This window comes from Ziziphus jujuba, chromosome 7, assembly GCF_031755915.1.
Source record: "Ziziphus jujuba cultivar Dongzao chromosome 7, ASM3175591v1".
NCBI lineage: Eukaryota > Viridiplantae > Streptophyta > Magnoliopsida > Rosales > Rhamnaceae > Ziziphus > Ziziphus jujuba.
This window is the reverse complement of record NC_083385.1, coordinates 2,356,056-2,372,207: the sequence shown is the minus strand read 5'-3', so window position 1 is coordinate 2,372,207 and position 16,152 is coordinate 2,356,056. Positions and strand designations below refer to the sequence as shown.

The 16,152-nt window shown below is 31.3% G+C and overlaps 1 protein-coding gene across 2 annotated transcripts; it reads right to left on the bottom strand.

Annotated features, from left to right (window-relative positions):
- Positions 1-2,528: 2,528 nt before the first annotated feature.
- On the bottom strand, positions 2,529-4,152 carry LOC107418657 (cathecol O-methyltransferase 1). Of its 2 annotated transcripts, none has more exons than XM_048478686.2 (4): positions 3,537-4,152; positions 2,960-3,270; positions 2,765-2,829; positions 2,529-2,676 (listed from the first exon to the last, which is right to left on the bottom strand). In XM_048478686.2, the coding sequence occupies exons 1-4, from the start codon at positions 4,010-4,012 to the stop codon at positions 2,587-2,589; spliced, it is 942 nt and encodes a 313-aa protein (XP_048334643.2). In that variant the 5' UTR covers positions 4,013-4,152; the 3' UTR covers positions 2,529-2,586. The 2 variants fall into 2 exon arrangements, with proteins under 2 accessions (XP_048334643.2, XP_015882842.3); XM_016027356.4 differs by having other exon boundaries at positions 2,532-2,676; positions 3,564-4,152.
- Between the last annotated feature and the right edge of the window lie 12,000 nt (positions 4,153-16,152).

Genomic DNA, 16,152 nt, shown 5'->3' with positions numbered 1-16,152 from the left:
TTAATAGAAAACATTAAATAACGAAATTATTAGTTAGAGGTTGATCATATATAGACATTTTTTATTATTATTTTATGTGAGAGAATATATTACAAGTGCCTTCTTCACGCTAAACATAATTATATTATGGAGTGTTTGGATAGGGGTAAAGTTAGTGAAAATTTAAAATTTCTTAGGAAAGTGAAATTTTTTTCTTTTTAGATAATTTTAAAAAAAAAGAATTTGTGTACTCTAGTGGAAAATAAATATCGTAATGTGGAAAATTGACAGGGAAAATACATTCTATTAAAAAGGTGTTATTCTAAAATTTTTTCAAAAACTGATATTACATATTTTTTTAAATACAATTTTATCCTTTAATTTTAATGTATAAATTTTTTTAATTACTTGTAAGTCCTATTTTCTTTTATAATTAACCAAATACTATAAAAAAAATCCCAAAAAAACTTATTCTCAGGAAGCTGAATCCCAAAAAACTGATTTCCAACAATTAATTTTCTTTAATACTTTCCCTTTTACTAAACACCCCATATTATCAACTTTTGTTAGGAATATGATTCTCTTTTTATATTCATAGAATGACATATACGTATATAATTCAATAATTTTGAAATAGTACTTGAGCAATATTTTTAAGGAATATTTTTTTTATAAAAATATTTTAAAAGAAATTGTATATACATAATTGGGGAATTAGGATCCTTGTTGGTTTTTTTCCATCGTTGGTTGTGCTTAATTTTTAGTCTTAACAAATGATTATTGATCCAATATAATAGCAAACCAATTGAATAACAAAAAAAAAATTAAAAAGATAAATAAATTCAATATATACATGTAGTGAAACACACTTGGGTTAAAAAAACAAGTACACATAAGCATCCATCAGAAACAAACAGAAAAGATTCAGGTAGGTCATAGTTGAGACATTATATAGAGCTACAAGTTCAAAACAAAATTTATTGATTGATACGTAAAAAGACATTATGATTGTTTACATACAAAGTAAAGACAACTAAATCATTTTTGACCAGATAATGAGTTTGAGCTAATATTGCAAAATGAAAACTTGCTTAAAAAATGAAGAAAACGGTATAAAATTATATTGGCCAATTTATTTATTTATTTATTTTTTTTGAATTTACCGAATTCAAAAGTCTGTTTCATTATTAAATACTTAATATTAGATTAAAAACCGTTGGATATATCATTGATGTCACTGTCAATCGAACATATAATAACCAAGTCAAATTTGGATTGTATCTGTATCACTCCCAATCTTGGCTGGCTAGTTATTCTTTTGCAAACAGCTAAAGCCTCTAAACTTGTAAATGTTGCTTACTTCATATAATGACCGAGCCATATTTGTTAGCCTCAACCAAAGGTAATTTGGCGATCTACTTGTAATTTATGTTGTACTTTCTGATAATTATTATGTCGTACTTGTTGGTTGTTCATCATCCGAACATTAATTCTGCGTTCTGCTACGTCCTACAGAATATGTGTCCACATTGATTTTAGACATTTTAGAAATGGGAAAAATAATTGGATTTATAAAGATTGGAATTCATGTTAATTATTGTCTAAAAAAAGCAGCGGCAATAGTGATAATGTTAAGTCATTCTTCGCTTTAATCTTATAAGATTGCCACTCATCATTGTTACCTAATTACTTCATTTTATAGAGATTAGAGAACTCATCATTGAGGCCTATTAAGGCCCAAAAAGAGTTACTGTGTCCAAGGGAAGGAAGGACAGAATGATGGGCCATTAGGGAGCATGATAGAGAGATCAGAAATTAAATGGGGATGCGAGAGGTCCGAAATAGCAGGATATGGCCGTACGGGTGAGAAGGGAGTGGGGTAGATTTATTTATTTATTTTCCTTGGAAATATGGTTTCTATTATAAACCAAAAGAAGAAAACAAAAAAAATTGCTTGCCTAGACTCAGGAGCTATCCTCATGCCTTTCTCTTGATTCATAATGTCTACAAAAATATGGAGAAATTTGATCCAGGATTAAAACAACCCATTACAGTAGGTTTAGCAGCACATTGACAAGAAAGGAGGGCACGTATTGGATTCTCCAGGAAACCAGCTAAAAGAAACAGAATTAAAGCAAGATAAGAGTTTCAAATTGCAATTTATGAAAACTTCAGCCGAGCAGTGCAAAAGAGAACTTCTCGGTATAAGTGGGGTAGATTACTTTGGGCTTGGGAGAAAGTAAGAAGGAAGGACAATATAATAAAATGGAAAACAAGCGACGAAAAACGGCATTAAAAAAAAATATATATATATATATATATATTATTATAAATTCTGTTTATATCAAAATGACCATAGGCTCTCTCTTCCCAGGGGCTTCAACTTTAAAGAAATGCTAATTCAACATCATTTTTCCAATAAAAGTTGCTTTTTTTTAAAAAAAAATTTCATTTTAATTTTTTATTTATGAAATTTGATAAAAGCTAATTTAACATCATAGGTACATATATATATATATATATATATATATGAATACGGTTCTCTTCCGACCGGGTCCCCAAAGCACCTCTGCCCGGTTTATGAGCCCCTTTATGAGGAAGATTTGCTCACCCAATGTCATGATAATAAAGCATAGCCTTGTAGCAATATTTCAACAGCTTTAAGCACTTCTCATCACTCCAATCATGAAGTATCCACTACAAAAATTATATGTCAAAATCCATTAGAATTCATACAAATCAAATAAAAATAAAGAAAATAACAACAAAAACTTCAGAAACTTGCCTTCATAAAAATGGCGTCCCCGCTAGGAACACTCGAAAACATATCTCCTCCTACATGTTCCACACCTACAACATATATATATATATATATATGTATGTATGTATGTATCATTGTCTCAAGTAATCTATATATACACTATATATACACAATAAGCTATCTATATATAGGTTTAAGATTTAGAATCAAAATTAATACCTGGATAAGCGGGGGCATGCTTTATAACATGAGGCAAGTCAAAATTAATAGCCTTGATATTTGGGTATTTCGAAGTGATCAATCTAAGGGTCACTCCTAGGCCACCACCAACATCAACAAGTTGTTCAAGGGACTCAAAGCCTTTGTACAGATCCAGAATCTTTTTGATAACAATAGTAGTATGATTGTACATAGCAGTGTTGAAAACCTGATTAAACCTGTGATCCAAGCCTGGATACTCAAAGGCGTGTGTTCCGTGAACCCTGTTAAAAGGAATTCCTCCTTCAAGAACTGCATCTTTTAGTTGAGACCTACATTTGAATAATGTAACATTATATTGGATTTAGGAACATAATAAATGATTTGCCTAGCATAACTGAATCTAGAAAAACATTTTAGGATATATGATTTTGACCAAGAAAGTAATTAATTGATCTCTTTCCAATCTATTGAGGGGTTAAACAGAGGACCTTCTAACTATTAAAGAGGCTTGATTGTGTGGGTTGGACATATATTACTTTTCTGACACAATGAAATTTGTGATTTGGGGACATGAAATGTATTATTAAAATGTTACATTTGGTCACGAAAAAGGAAACCAGACCAGCTGGTCAAGAAGACATTATCTTGTATGAGTGCCATCAAGGGGCCCAAGGAAACACCATCTTTGTTGGTGACAAAGAACTTGGACGCTGGAGCAAGACTGTATAGCCTCTCAAAAGACCCATTATCATCAGCAACAACAGAGCAACTGAGCAGAGAGTGGCTGGCCAAGAGCCTCAGGATGCGATCCAGCATAATGGGTGCCTCGGGGTTTTTGGTGGGCATCTGGGCTGCAATTTCCGAGGAAGAGAGCTTGGACCCTGGACCTGCTTTGGCTATGACATCAAAAACTCCGAGCTCAGTTGCGGATTGCATGGACATGGATAATACAGAAGACATGACGATCTGCATGGCATAACAGAAGCTTTCTTCTTCTTCTTTCCTTCTTTCCTTCTCATCATGGACTTTCGGATGCTGATTGTTTTCTACTTCCAGCAGTGAGGACGCCATTAGAATTCAGATTCAGAGAGCTTTAAGCTTTTAGTCTGTGCTGAAACTTTATATGATGGATTGCTGTATTATGAACCTGATAGTTTTATGTGTAGAAAATCAATGATTGGAAGAAGCCAAAAGTGGCCCCAACTTAGGCAAAAAGGTTAAAACCAAATAAAAAATAGAAGTATTAAGGGTAAAATGTATCCTTATAACATCATTGCTCTCATCTCATTGGCTCTTCCAATCTAATGACAATTTCCAACCACTTGACTGTCCACCAATAAGTTAATTTTTCCAAATAAAAAATGGGTGGAAAAAAATTATTAATCACGCTTATTATAAGAATTACTTAATGAAGGTTGATTACATAAGGAAATTTTAATACATATGGAATAGATTACAATTTTGCCATCCTCATTTATTAAACCCCACTATATACTTCTAGCATAATATATATCAATAAATCCAATTAAATATATTTAGTTCGCTGGATGGATTAGGATTCTACCAAAAACTAATAATTTGGTTTTCTACTGTTTGGCTCAGAGATTAAAGAAAGTTTCCACTCTATCATTTTTCAATCTTTTTGAACAATCAGCAGCTATATCATTAATTATAGATATACTTTTTCGACGATGATAGAAAGTGAAGCTAACTTGATATGACATACACAGAAACATAAAACAGTTGGGGTTTTTTTTTTTTAAATTTTTGGCTACAACAGTTGTTCGAACAAGTAATCACATCTAACAACTACTTCTTAATTAAAAACACTTTCCTTTATTAGGTAATTTGGTGAAAGTAGTTCGAGTTTAAGGGCTATATATATATATATATATAAACCATTCAATTTTTATGGAAATTAACAAAACAACGAAATAAATTTGTATTTTTAAATCATAAATATATTAATTTAAATTATTCAATCATATATTACCAAGAAGACATATTCAATAATATACGTATGTCCAGGAATCTTTTACTTTCTGGTAATATTTTTTTTGTTCCCCTTGTATAAAAATACTAATCTTTGCTTTCTGGTGCGTCTACTAATATATACAGAATCATGCCGGTTTTGAAATTTGAAAATAGTACCTTTTCTTTTTTACTTTGTTTCTTTTATTTTTTTATTTTTTATTTATCTATATATATATATATATATATCCTATGTCTATACTATAAAGAAGAAGAGAGCAAGGGTTTTTGGTCCTTTTTTACTATTTATTTTGGTTAAAAAACGGCACTCTCCCATGCGTTTTTGCCCCCCCTCCCCCTTTATTTCCATGTGTCAAGGGATGATTGCTCACTCTCAACATAATCTAAACAACTGGTTTCTTCTAGACAGGAAGTGGTAGGAAATCACTGAAAGCTTTCCCTTCCTCGACTCCGTGAAAAGGTTGATGAGACACGGTAGCTGTTGACAGTGTTGGTTGTTGTTGCCATGAGCTGGTCATTGCTGTTGGTAGCTGTTAGTAGCCGTTGTTGTTGTTGGTAGCTGTTGGAAGCTGTTGCTGCTGTTGTGTGTAAAAATAGTCAACAGGAAGAGTCACGATTGCAAAGAGGCACGAGAATAAATAAAGAGATGTGTAAGTTTTTTTAATAAAAAAACAACATTGTTCAAAGGTCTTCTTCAAACTGTTATTTTCATCAAAGGCATCCCTCATCTCCCCTTTTGCAAACATATAAATGATATTTCTACAACTGTGACTTTGAATTCGTCGAGGACTAGGCCAATATATATAAATGGGTTTGGCATCTAATTTCTCCGACGAAGAGATTTGAAGCCTTCACGAACTGGGTCTTCCTTCTCCAACCAAAGCTTCTGTCGGTCCGGCAAATCTTTTGGCTTATTTCCTTTGTTTGATGGTGACTGTTATTTCTTCTTCAATTTCTCATCCCTTTTTCCTTTTTTTTAACTATTATTGATTTAGCTTTTGACTGTTTTATGATTATGATCAATCAAGGTTTCCTTTTTATTGCTGTAGAACTTTATTTTATATGAAAAAATTATCAATTGAACTGTAAATGGTTAAAAATTACTAGAGAAAGTAATTTGTGCTGCCAGAAATCTATAGCCTGAAAAATAAAGTAAAAAAGTGATGGGTTCTGTGTTTGAAGAGTATGTGTTTGTGAAATTGTCTTAGTGAACAAGGAAATGGATTTTAGTGTTTGTTGTGAATTGTTTTATTTGTCAACCAACAATTTAACAAACTACATGAACCATAATTGTAAACCAACCTGAGAACTGCCTCTTCCAATTTTTCGAAGGTCAAAGGACATTTGATTGTAATTATTTATTCTTTTTCTTTCAACAAATCAAACTCTACTCGGGAGCTGATTCAAATAGATACATATAAAGAAATTAGTAAAATAATCACTTATATATATATATATATATATATATAACTGGAAAAGATGATTAGTTTAAGACTTGAAGAGCCAAAAAACTAGCTGCCTGATAATTTAGTGAATTGGCCAACAAGTTGACCCACTACACCAGATGCATCTAATATGAACACCTTTTCTCCATCTAATATGAACACCTTTTCTCCTTTCTTAAGATTAAACTCCTTGGAGAGTCCAACATGAGCAGACAAGCTGGGCATACCTATATATATACCATTAATCCATAATATATATTATATATTAATAGCTAATTGATTTGGAAAACTAAATAATTAATAATTAATGAATGGAAGTGGAAGAAATTGAGCATGTACCAAGAATTTCAAGAAATCCAGCAAAGTAAGAAGAGGCACATTAGTATGGTGGATCTTGATGAGGTTTTCAAGTCTCTCGATAAGGCTATATTCTTCCCACCTTGTTGTTCCCTGAAATAAGTCACCATCTTTGTAGCTGGATGTCCAACATCCAACACTCTAGACACTTAGAACCCACTTAACAGCTGCATATGCATATATGTGCAATGATTAAGTAGTTTTCAATATTAATTAATATTATCAAAATTAAACTATTATGTCTCCAAATATATATGTGTATATATTCATGTAAAATAAATAACCGTAACATTATTGTTTAAATTTAATAATTGGTAATATATAGCTTGAACATGTAAGAAAGAAAATAAAAATAAAAATTGGGAAACATAGAGAGGCAGGGGTATAATCTGGTCGACCATCTGTTGGCTTTGCATAATAAGTCGCGGAAAGGGATTGTAGGACAAGTAGAGGTTCTTCACAAGAACGTCAGTGTAAGCATGTGGAAGCTTAAGCTTAAAGTAGCTTCAGAGGTCACATGCATATAATCTTCCTTAGGAAACCCGCCCTCCATATAGTTCTTGAGGATCACCTGTTTATTTCTAACCTCTACCTTGCCCTCTTTCATTGTACTCTCTCTCTCAAAAGATTCACTGAATTGCATATGTATGCAACTTAGACAGCCTTTCTTATACTTATAATGCACAAATGTGTTTCTGTAATTGCTGACTTCATTTTCTGTAAAAAATTAATCGAGTCAAGATATATATAACTTGATTATGTAGAAATGTGTAATTGCTTACATTTCTTAATTAGTCCTCTCCTCACTTATCAAATCACCATTTTATACTTTTCAATCTTTTCTACAATTTTTACCTTTGTATTTTCTCTACATTTTTTTTTTGGTTTTAATTAGACGGCTAAACTGGTTTTGTCCACCCCTAACAAAGATTTAAAAAAAATAATAACAAAGAAAAACTTGAACTGTGAGTAAGTGGAAATTGACTTGTTAACTTTGTAATTTATTTATTATGTGGTCTAGATGTTGCTGGATTGCTTTTACTTAAATTTTTGTTGGATATTAAAACTTTATTTTTGTTGGATATTAGAACATTATGAATAATTATTTTTATTATTATTTTTTTTAAGTGGCAAGTGTGGGTGTTTTTCTTTACCCCTTTTTTTGTTTGTAATTACGTTCTTTTACACATGTTTCTCTGTAAATAGTTTCTTTTAGGTTTTTGTTGCTTCTACAACATAAATTTGGCATGGCTTTTGGGAAGTTTGGTACGCTTATATATATGTTTGTTACTTTGTTAGATATGCTTTTTCAAGTTTTAAATTTTTTTTTTATAAGGTTTTAATTTTGTTGAGTTGTTCTGTTAGTACATTGTTATTGGTTCATAGAGATGATCATAATGTAAATAGCATGGTTCATATTAATATTATTGACAACTCTTCACTATTTTTTTTTAGTTTAGAGTAATTAATATTAATTGGTTTCCTTCACTTCAATCTTAAAATTAAAATATATTATAATTGTCAGTGATGAAATATTCATTAATATTTATACGAGTAAGTTCTATTAGGTTGGTTCATATGGAATTCAAGATTCAAAATGTTATACTATTTATATCTAACACCATTCTTTAACGAAACATAAATATTATCAGGTCAACATATATAGGTGCAACTCATTTAGGAAGAAATTATTTCACTCTTTTCACTTTTGTACCATATCTAATTAACAAAAGTAGCTCAATACATAGAGATTTCCTTTTTTAAAACTATAAAATTACATAGACTTTTGTTTAATATATTAATGCATGTATTTTACAACTTTTAGAATATGTTATATTTGGAAATAAAGGAGAATCATAATTAGTAATATTTGGTCAGGTTAACGAAGATAATGAGGTCGTGAAAGCGAGGTAAAAATGACAAGCAGTGTAGACCTTTCACAACCAAATGACACTGAGAAGAGATCACCAAAACTATAAAGTCCTCTCTTGTATGATGATGACAGCAAGAGAAAGTTTGCTCAGCATAAGGATAAAAAAGAATACTTAATTCGCCATCATGGAACATTCTTTTCATTTATATTAGGATGGTAGAAAATTGTAATTTTTTGTAGACTATTACAAAATACTTTGTTTTCAATTTATTCTACAATAGTAGCACTAACATTGATATTTCGAAAATTGCAAGATGTAATAGAAAATAGTTTATGTATTACCTATTATATTTCTATTAAATTTTGCAATTATCTTATAAAAGTACCAATGATGCTAAGACATCCTCATTTATGATGCAAATATTTTGTGTTTTTACTACTCATTATCTTTTTTACCTTTTTGCTCAGTGAAAGAATGTTCTATTTTCTACAAATAAATCATCCTTGATAGAATATTTTATATGATTATTCTATTCAAACAAATTTTCTCATTCCTATTAATATAAAATTGAAAAAATGATTAATAGATATACATTTTTTAAATTATCATATCATAACAATTATAAAATTATTTTAATTATAACTATTCCGAGCAAAAAATAAACTATTAGATATTCAAATTCACATTAAACCACCTGCATCGCACGTGGCCACAACTAAGTATATATATATATAAAAGACTTTTTCACCTATTTAGATTTACAAATATAAAATAAATTATGTAATAATTTTTGAATATAAAACTATTATATGACGAAAATATAGCATTTCTATTTTTTTTTAATATACCAGGAAAGAAAAAAAAATACAAGTAAAGCACTTAATTTTTTAGGATGCATTTTAATTTTTTATGGTAAAAAAGGGGGGGAAAGAAAAACATAACCGAAGAAAACAAATACAAAAGTAAATAGTGAAGATTGAAAATATAAAACCTAATTTATGGTAAAAACAAAACAAAGAAATATACCAATAAAAACTTCATAATTGTGTTGTTTATTGAAAAGGGCGAAAGCACATAAACAAAATTGTAATTATAAAGAAGATGAAAGATTTTTTCTTTTTTAATTTCTTTTGATAAGAGAAAATTTCCTGAAGAGCTAGTAATTTTGTCTTACGCTAGTTAAATTTGAATAAAATATCTATTTTCTTTTTCAGCCAATAATTTTCTATAAAATAAGATATAAATACATTTTTATAAAGTAGTTTTGCGTACGATGATTTTTAATCTGTTAACAGCAATCACACCACCCAAGCTTGTGATAAATTAACTTTAACTTAATGATTCAAATTGTGAACTAGAGTTCAATGTGGAGCACTTTAAATTCGAGAATCAAATATACAATCTAAATAAAATATTAGATACCCAAATAATTTTGTTTTTTAACGCAAGTGTAATTAGAGAATGGAGAATTCATCAAGCTTTGAGGCCTATAAGGCCCAAAAGGAGCGACTGAATCCAAGGGAAATAAGGACAGAATAATGGGCCATTAGGGAGCATGATAGAAAGAGAAGAAAGTAAATGGGATGCGGCAGGTCTGAAGTAACATGGAATGGCCGTATGGGTGGGAAAGGGCTGGGGTAGATTTTATTTAGGGTTTTTTTGAAAAATAGCCACCGTACAACATCATTTTAGAAAAATAGTAATTTTTTTTTTTAAAAAAAAAATAGCCAACTTTTAGTACAACAGGACCAAAATACCCTTTGTACTTTTTTTTTGGGGTCTATTTTCTCTACCGAAATGCAACTTTCTTTTAGTTTGTTGTTTTTGGTTTTTTTTTTCCTCCATTCCCTTTTCCTTTCAAAATAGAACTAGGGCATAAAAACAAAGCTAAGCTTTCCCTTTCCCTTTAGAAACACACCAGCGTCATTTTCACTTCAAGCAAAATTGTCCTCCCATTTGCCGGTGTCATAGAAGAACCAGTTTTTGGAAAATGGTTCTCCTTCCCCATGTCCATGCGATGTTGTTTGATTTTCGTCTTTGAGCAGAGAGACAAGTTTCTGGAAAATCAAAATTAGCTTGCAAATTTCTATAGAAGGTCCACATTTTCGTCAGTTAGTTTGCCGAAGAAGAAAGTGAAGGAATCGTGAAAGAAGAAAGTGAAGGAATAGCTAAAAGAGGTAAGAGTTTCAAGAACTTTTTTTTGACTAAAAATATGGACTGAAAATCAGATTGTGGAATGTAGGGGCCACATGAAGCCGATTTTCTTCTACATACTGTCTCTCTCTCTTTCTTTTTCTCTCTGCCTTTGCTAGCTTCTATCACTCTCACAAGAACACTAATGCTCTATTCTTCACCACATCTCCCTGTGTCCTTGTAATTTAGTTGCTTCTTAAATATTTTAAGTAATATGAATTATCCTTAGTTATTTTTAAATTTAGATTCTTTAAGGCTTGTACAGCTGTTAAAACACGTTTATTGTACAGTGAACCTCCATTTCATTGGACAGATTGTTGGAATTTTGTATGGGTTTTTATGGAAACTTTACCAATACTAAATAATTAGCAGAGTTCGTAGTCACAATTCCAGGATTTATTATGTCTACAAACTTAGATGAAGAACTTTTTTATAGTTTTAAAATAGAAATGGTTTGCCTTTTGCTTCTCATGGTGATTTGATTAAAATGTTTTGAAGAATTGAGCTATAGATTGTCAGTAGGGATGTATTTGATTATTTGTAGCTTGTGAACTTTGTTTTTTGATTGCCGTTACTTCTAATGTTTCAAATATTCATTTATAGACCCCTGCAATTCTCAATGGCTTAAATTATGTCTATAGTTTGACGTAGTATGTTTAAGGCTATTTTCAGATTCTTTTCAATGCCCACTTATCAATCGGTATAAAGGTTTGGAGTATTTGGTAGTGATGAGTGATGAATATAAGTCTAGTAAAGTGAATTGTTTAGAAGATTCATATAACCCATGGATGGGGAGCAGTCTATAGAGTGTATCTTGGATAAGCTATTGGTTCATTTACTTGCGATAGGGAACTAGATAGATAAGTTTACAGAGTTTTCCTTTTGTTTTTATTTGAAAATTACCATTTTTTGACTGGTTAGTTCTCCACCCTGGTGTAGATTTGAATATGCTTTTGCATTGTCATTGATATTTCTGTAAGTATTTTACTTGTTAATATTATATACCTGATCTTTTCCTTGTGTTTAAAATTTATTTTATGCAATTATTTCTGGTAGTTTTTGCTTGCTAATATACCGATGCTTTTATCTTTGAATGTTGTTACTGCTTTGCCAATTTTATTATGACTGTCCATAATGCTGTTAGTTTCATTGTCAGTGCATCTCATCTAGTATTATGTGTATTGCATGGTATGCATGGATTATTCTTCTTTTTTGATCAATTAGTTTTACTAGTAGCATTTACAAAGAAAATTATTATTCTAGAAAGCATGATATATTTAGTTTTTGTATCATCCATGCCTTCTGCTATAATTTTGTTGCTTGTTATATCTTACTTTTATCTCTAGCTTATAATTTCATATATAATATACATTTGTGTGATCTCTTGAAGTGGACATGTCTTGATCTGCTGCCTAAGTTTAGGGTGCATCTTTTTTGAACCTTGTCAAATTGTAACAATGAATTTTTAATACATTATGTAAGAGTTCTAAATTATTTTTAGTCTATAAGGGATTTTTAGTGGATATATAATCTTTATAAATATAGAGTTATCAAGATTCACAACTTGAGAATGGTAGCCTAATCTTTCTGCCAATGTTCGATTTGGCGTTCCAAAAATTTTCCCTTTTTTTTTTTTTCTTCTTCTTCTTCTTCTTTCATACAATAATATGAAATTGAAATGGAAAATAAAATCGTTTGGGCAAAGAACATGAGGTCGTAACATGATGTAATACAACCTAATACATTTTCTAACAATAAAAAGTACAATACCTGTAGATAAGCTTACCTCTACCTTCCTCCACGCTGGATAGAGATAAATGTTTTCCAATTAATGTTAAAAGTTATAAACACCTCCTAAATAATTCATCACTGGTTTGATTCTCCAGGAGCAATAATAGAAATATTTCTTTAGCTGAGTAGGCTTTCAGTGGTATTTTGATTATGGATCTACCCCGCTTGACATTGATGGTAAAAATGCCCCTTCCTGGAGTCGTACGAAATTTGCTGTAGAATATACTGCAGCCCTCCAAATAAATAACTCCTTATCACGTATAAAATAGAACTAAAAAATGGGGCTAAGGATTTAGTTATAGTCTAATATCCCTCCAACCTGTTTTGAAAATGTCTTTAAGACACAGGCATAAACGTTTTTTTATTTTTTTTTATTTTTTCAAGTTTGTGGTGCAAATGGTAATCCTCATTTCCTAAAAAATGTTAGACATCCTAAGCTTCCAATTTCTCAGATTATTGTTGTCATAATAGTTTTCTTACTAATATGGAATTCCACCGTGCAAATGTCATTTGTAAATAATTCACCTTTATTTTATTCTTGTTATTGGGGATGATGATGGTCAGCTTGCAATCCTTAATTTATTTCTATAAATATAACAAGGGGACAGATTGTCAGGTCCAAAACAGCAAAATTAAAATATTGCAAATAATTTTTTTATGCTATGCTAGTGAGTGAGTGTTATTTTGGCTGCATAAAAAAGAAATAGAGAGAAATGGCAATGAGGATTGGTGTTATGGTTTAATATTCCTACTTCAGTATTCCTACTTCTTGATCCAAGAAACAAAATAAAACCTTTTATATTGCCCTATGAAATATATAAAAAGTGAGGAAATCTGGAAATTTTATGCAATGATTTTGTATATTTTTGTAGTTATTTAGTTCTTAGTAGTTCTTGTGGTTTTTTTTTCTGTTGGTGGAAAATTTCCAAATTTCTCATATGCTCTTGTTCATTTGAATAGAAATCAAAGAAATAATATACAAGGAGACATTTATCTATTTGAACCTCCAGGCTCCATCTTATCATTAGCTAGGTAAGCAGTATTCTGTGCCCTTTCATATGCACATCTTACACATATAATATGCTAAGTTTGATTGCTGCATGGTTACTAATATTGATTTTCTATTTCTTTCAGCATTGGAGGAGTAAGTGATGGACTGAGCAGAAAATTGAAGCACAAAATTTGCGATCGTAGAGTTACAAGTGCAAGCTCATAAAATTACACATACACTCACAAAGATAGAGAAAGAGAGAGAGATATATATAAATAGATAGAGAAGCATTGGTGGTGGTTTGCCCCCCTTTAATGTAAGTTGCTTCTCTGTCCAACATAAAAAATATTTTGCAAACTAATTTCGCTTTAATATAAAGAATTTATCTGAAAACCTTTAGTTGTGCTGTATTGAATGAGTTTTACAATTGTTGATAATTTCCATGATGGATTATTTTAGAGATGATAAGTCATTATTTATAAATTGCTCAATTTTGAACCTTTGTCATTATGCGCTATGCTTATAATATTGTGTTGTTTGGTGTGACAGAAATGTTTGTGGTGCATGGTTAGAATGTGAAATGTGAAATTAAAACTATTGTGAAGTTGTGTTTTTGTTTGAATTTAATGGGAGGTTTGAATGTGAAACCATAATATATCTATAGGTTATCCTTAGGAAGCAATGTATAATGTACACTACTAATGTATAATGTATTATACGCTAGTTTGAAAAGATTCTTTAGCCATTTTCATTATATTGTTGCACAAATCTCGTTAGGTGTATGTTATTTAGGTTCTCGAAAATTTTCCACCCGGAGGAAAATATTTCCTCTTTTTTTCCTCCTGGAGGAAATTTTTTTACTCCTGGCGGAAAACATTTTCCTCCAGGCGGAAAACCTTTTCCTCTAGGCTTTCCTCGTGTCGGAAAAAATGTTTCCTCCATCTGTTATGCTTTGTTGTATTTGATTTGCAGATAAATGGATTCAGATTACCAACGAAGGTTTTGGGACTCGGAGATATCGAGGGCAAAGGTTAATTGTTAGGACCCGTCCAGAATTCCTCCCCGGAACCCTAGACAAGTCCATATCCCAGGGAAATACTACCGAACCTTCCAACGGAAAATCCGGCAGCACCTCTCCTAAGGGTAGGACTTACCAAAAATTACCTGCACTGAAAACACACTTCTATAATCATCCCCTTATTCCTCCCGCAAAACTACAAGTTGTTCCACAATTTACAGCACTTCACAACAATAACAGCAGCCCAGTGCATAAATAAAACATAAGTGTCCAAATAGTATACGGAGCTTTATGAAGTGCTAGTCAACAGAAATACAACAAAGATGAAAGAAATAATACACTGAAATGAATGAGTACAAAGGTACTTCTCGAAACACGATAGCAGCGGAAAATTGGTTCGCTCCGGAAGAACGTCTACCACCTCTTGCACCTAAGGGAATGGAACTTAAAAACGTGAGATGCTAATCATCTCAATGAGTGACCCTAACTACTGAACACTTTTAATGATAATAATAATAATAATAATATAACAATAAGGGAATTGAATTAATACCAACAATTAATAAATAAATAATAACAGTTGGAAATGATAATTTTTCCCTCAAAACTCTCACTAATCACTTCGTTGGAAATATTCCCCTTTTAAAACAATTTCACAAAACCCAATATTCGTACTTCCCGAAAACCAAGGGATCAAACCATTTGAGAAACAATAAATAATTAATACCCCAATATATAATTAAAAGTAATAAATTATAATAAATAATTTTTGAACACCTTTGGGGTTTGAAACTTTATTTGAAAATTACACTTGACGCATTACACCATATACCGGTGATGCCCTCCGATACCCAGCGTCCTGAGCACCGACTGGCGGGGAGATTAAAGAGAGAAACTTGCAAACGGCACTTCGGCGTCCCGACAGTACCGCTGCTGAACCATCATCCCGGCCAAGGAGGGGGGCGGCTGTGGCCAATAACAAACTTGCCTGCCCACTGTCCAATGGCAACTCACGGGTGAAATAATAATACTTGCGCGCTGAACCACATATACATATACCAGAACACCAATACTGTATGAATGCGTCTAAAATAATTATTAAACCAACTGTATCGTTTTCCAAAATCACCGTGGAAAATATACCAAAATTTCTCAATTACCATCCCACATATTTTTATTTAACAAACGGTACGGAAATATCGATAACAAATAAACCATAATTTTCTCGTAACACGAGATTCAATAATTAAAATACCGCGGGCATAATTTATACAATTTAAACAAATATTTTCATAAAATAATTAACCCAATTATGCCCGAAAATAATACTTAAAACCTCGTACGATTATTACCGAAATATACTTTGCTCATGCATAATAAATAAATTAAATCACAATAAAACCATAATTAAATTGTACCACATGAGCATAATTTAAATACCAATTAAACATAATTAATTGCCCAAAATATTTTTAAAGGTGGGTCACTCACCTTAAGCGCGTAAATCAGCTAAGATCCTCCGCAGGATCAACTCCACTACTTGTACGCGC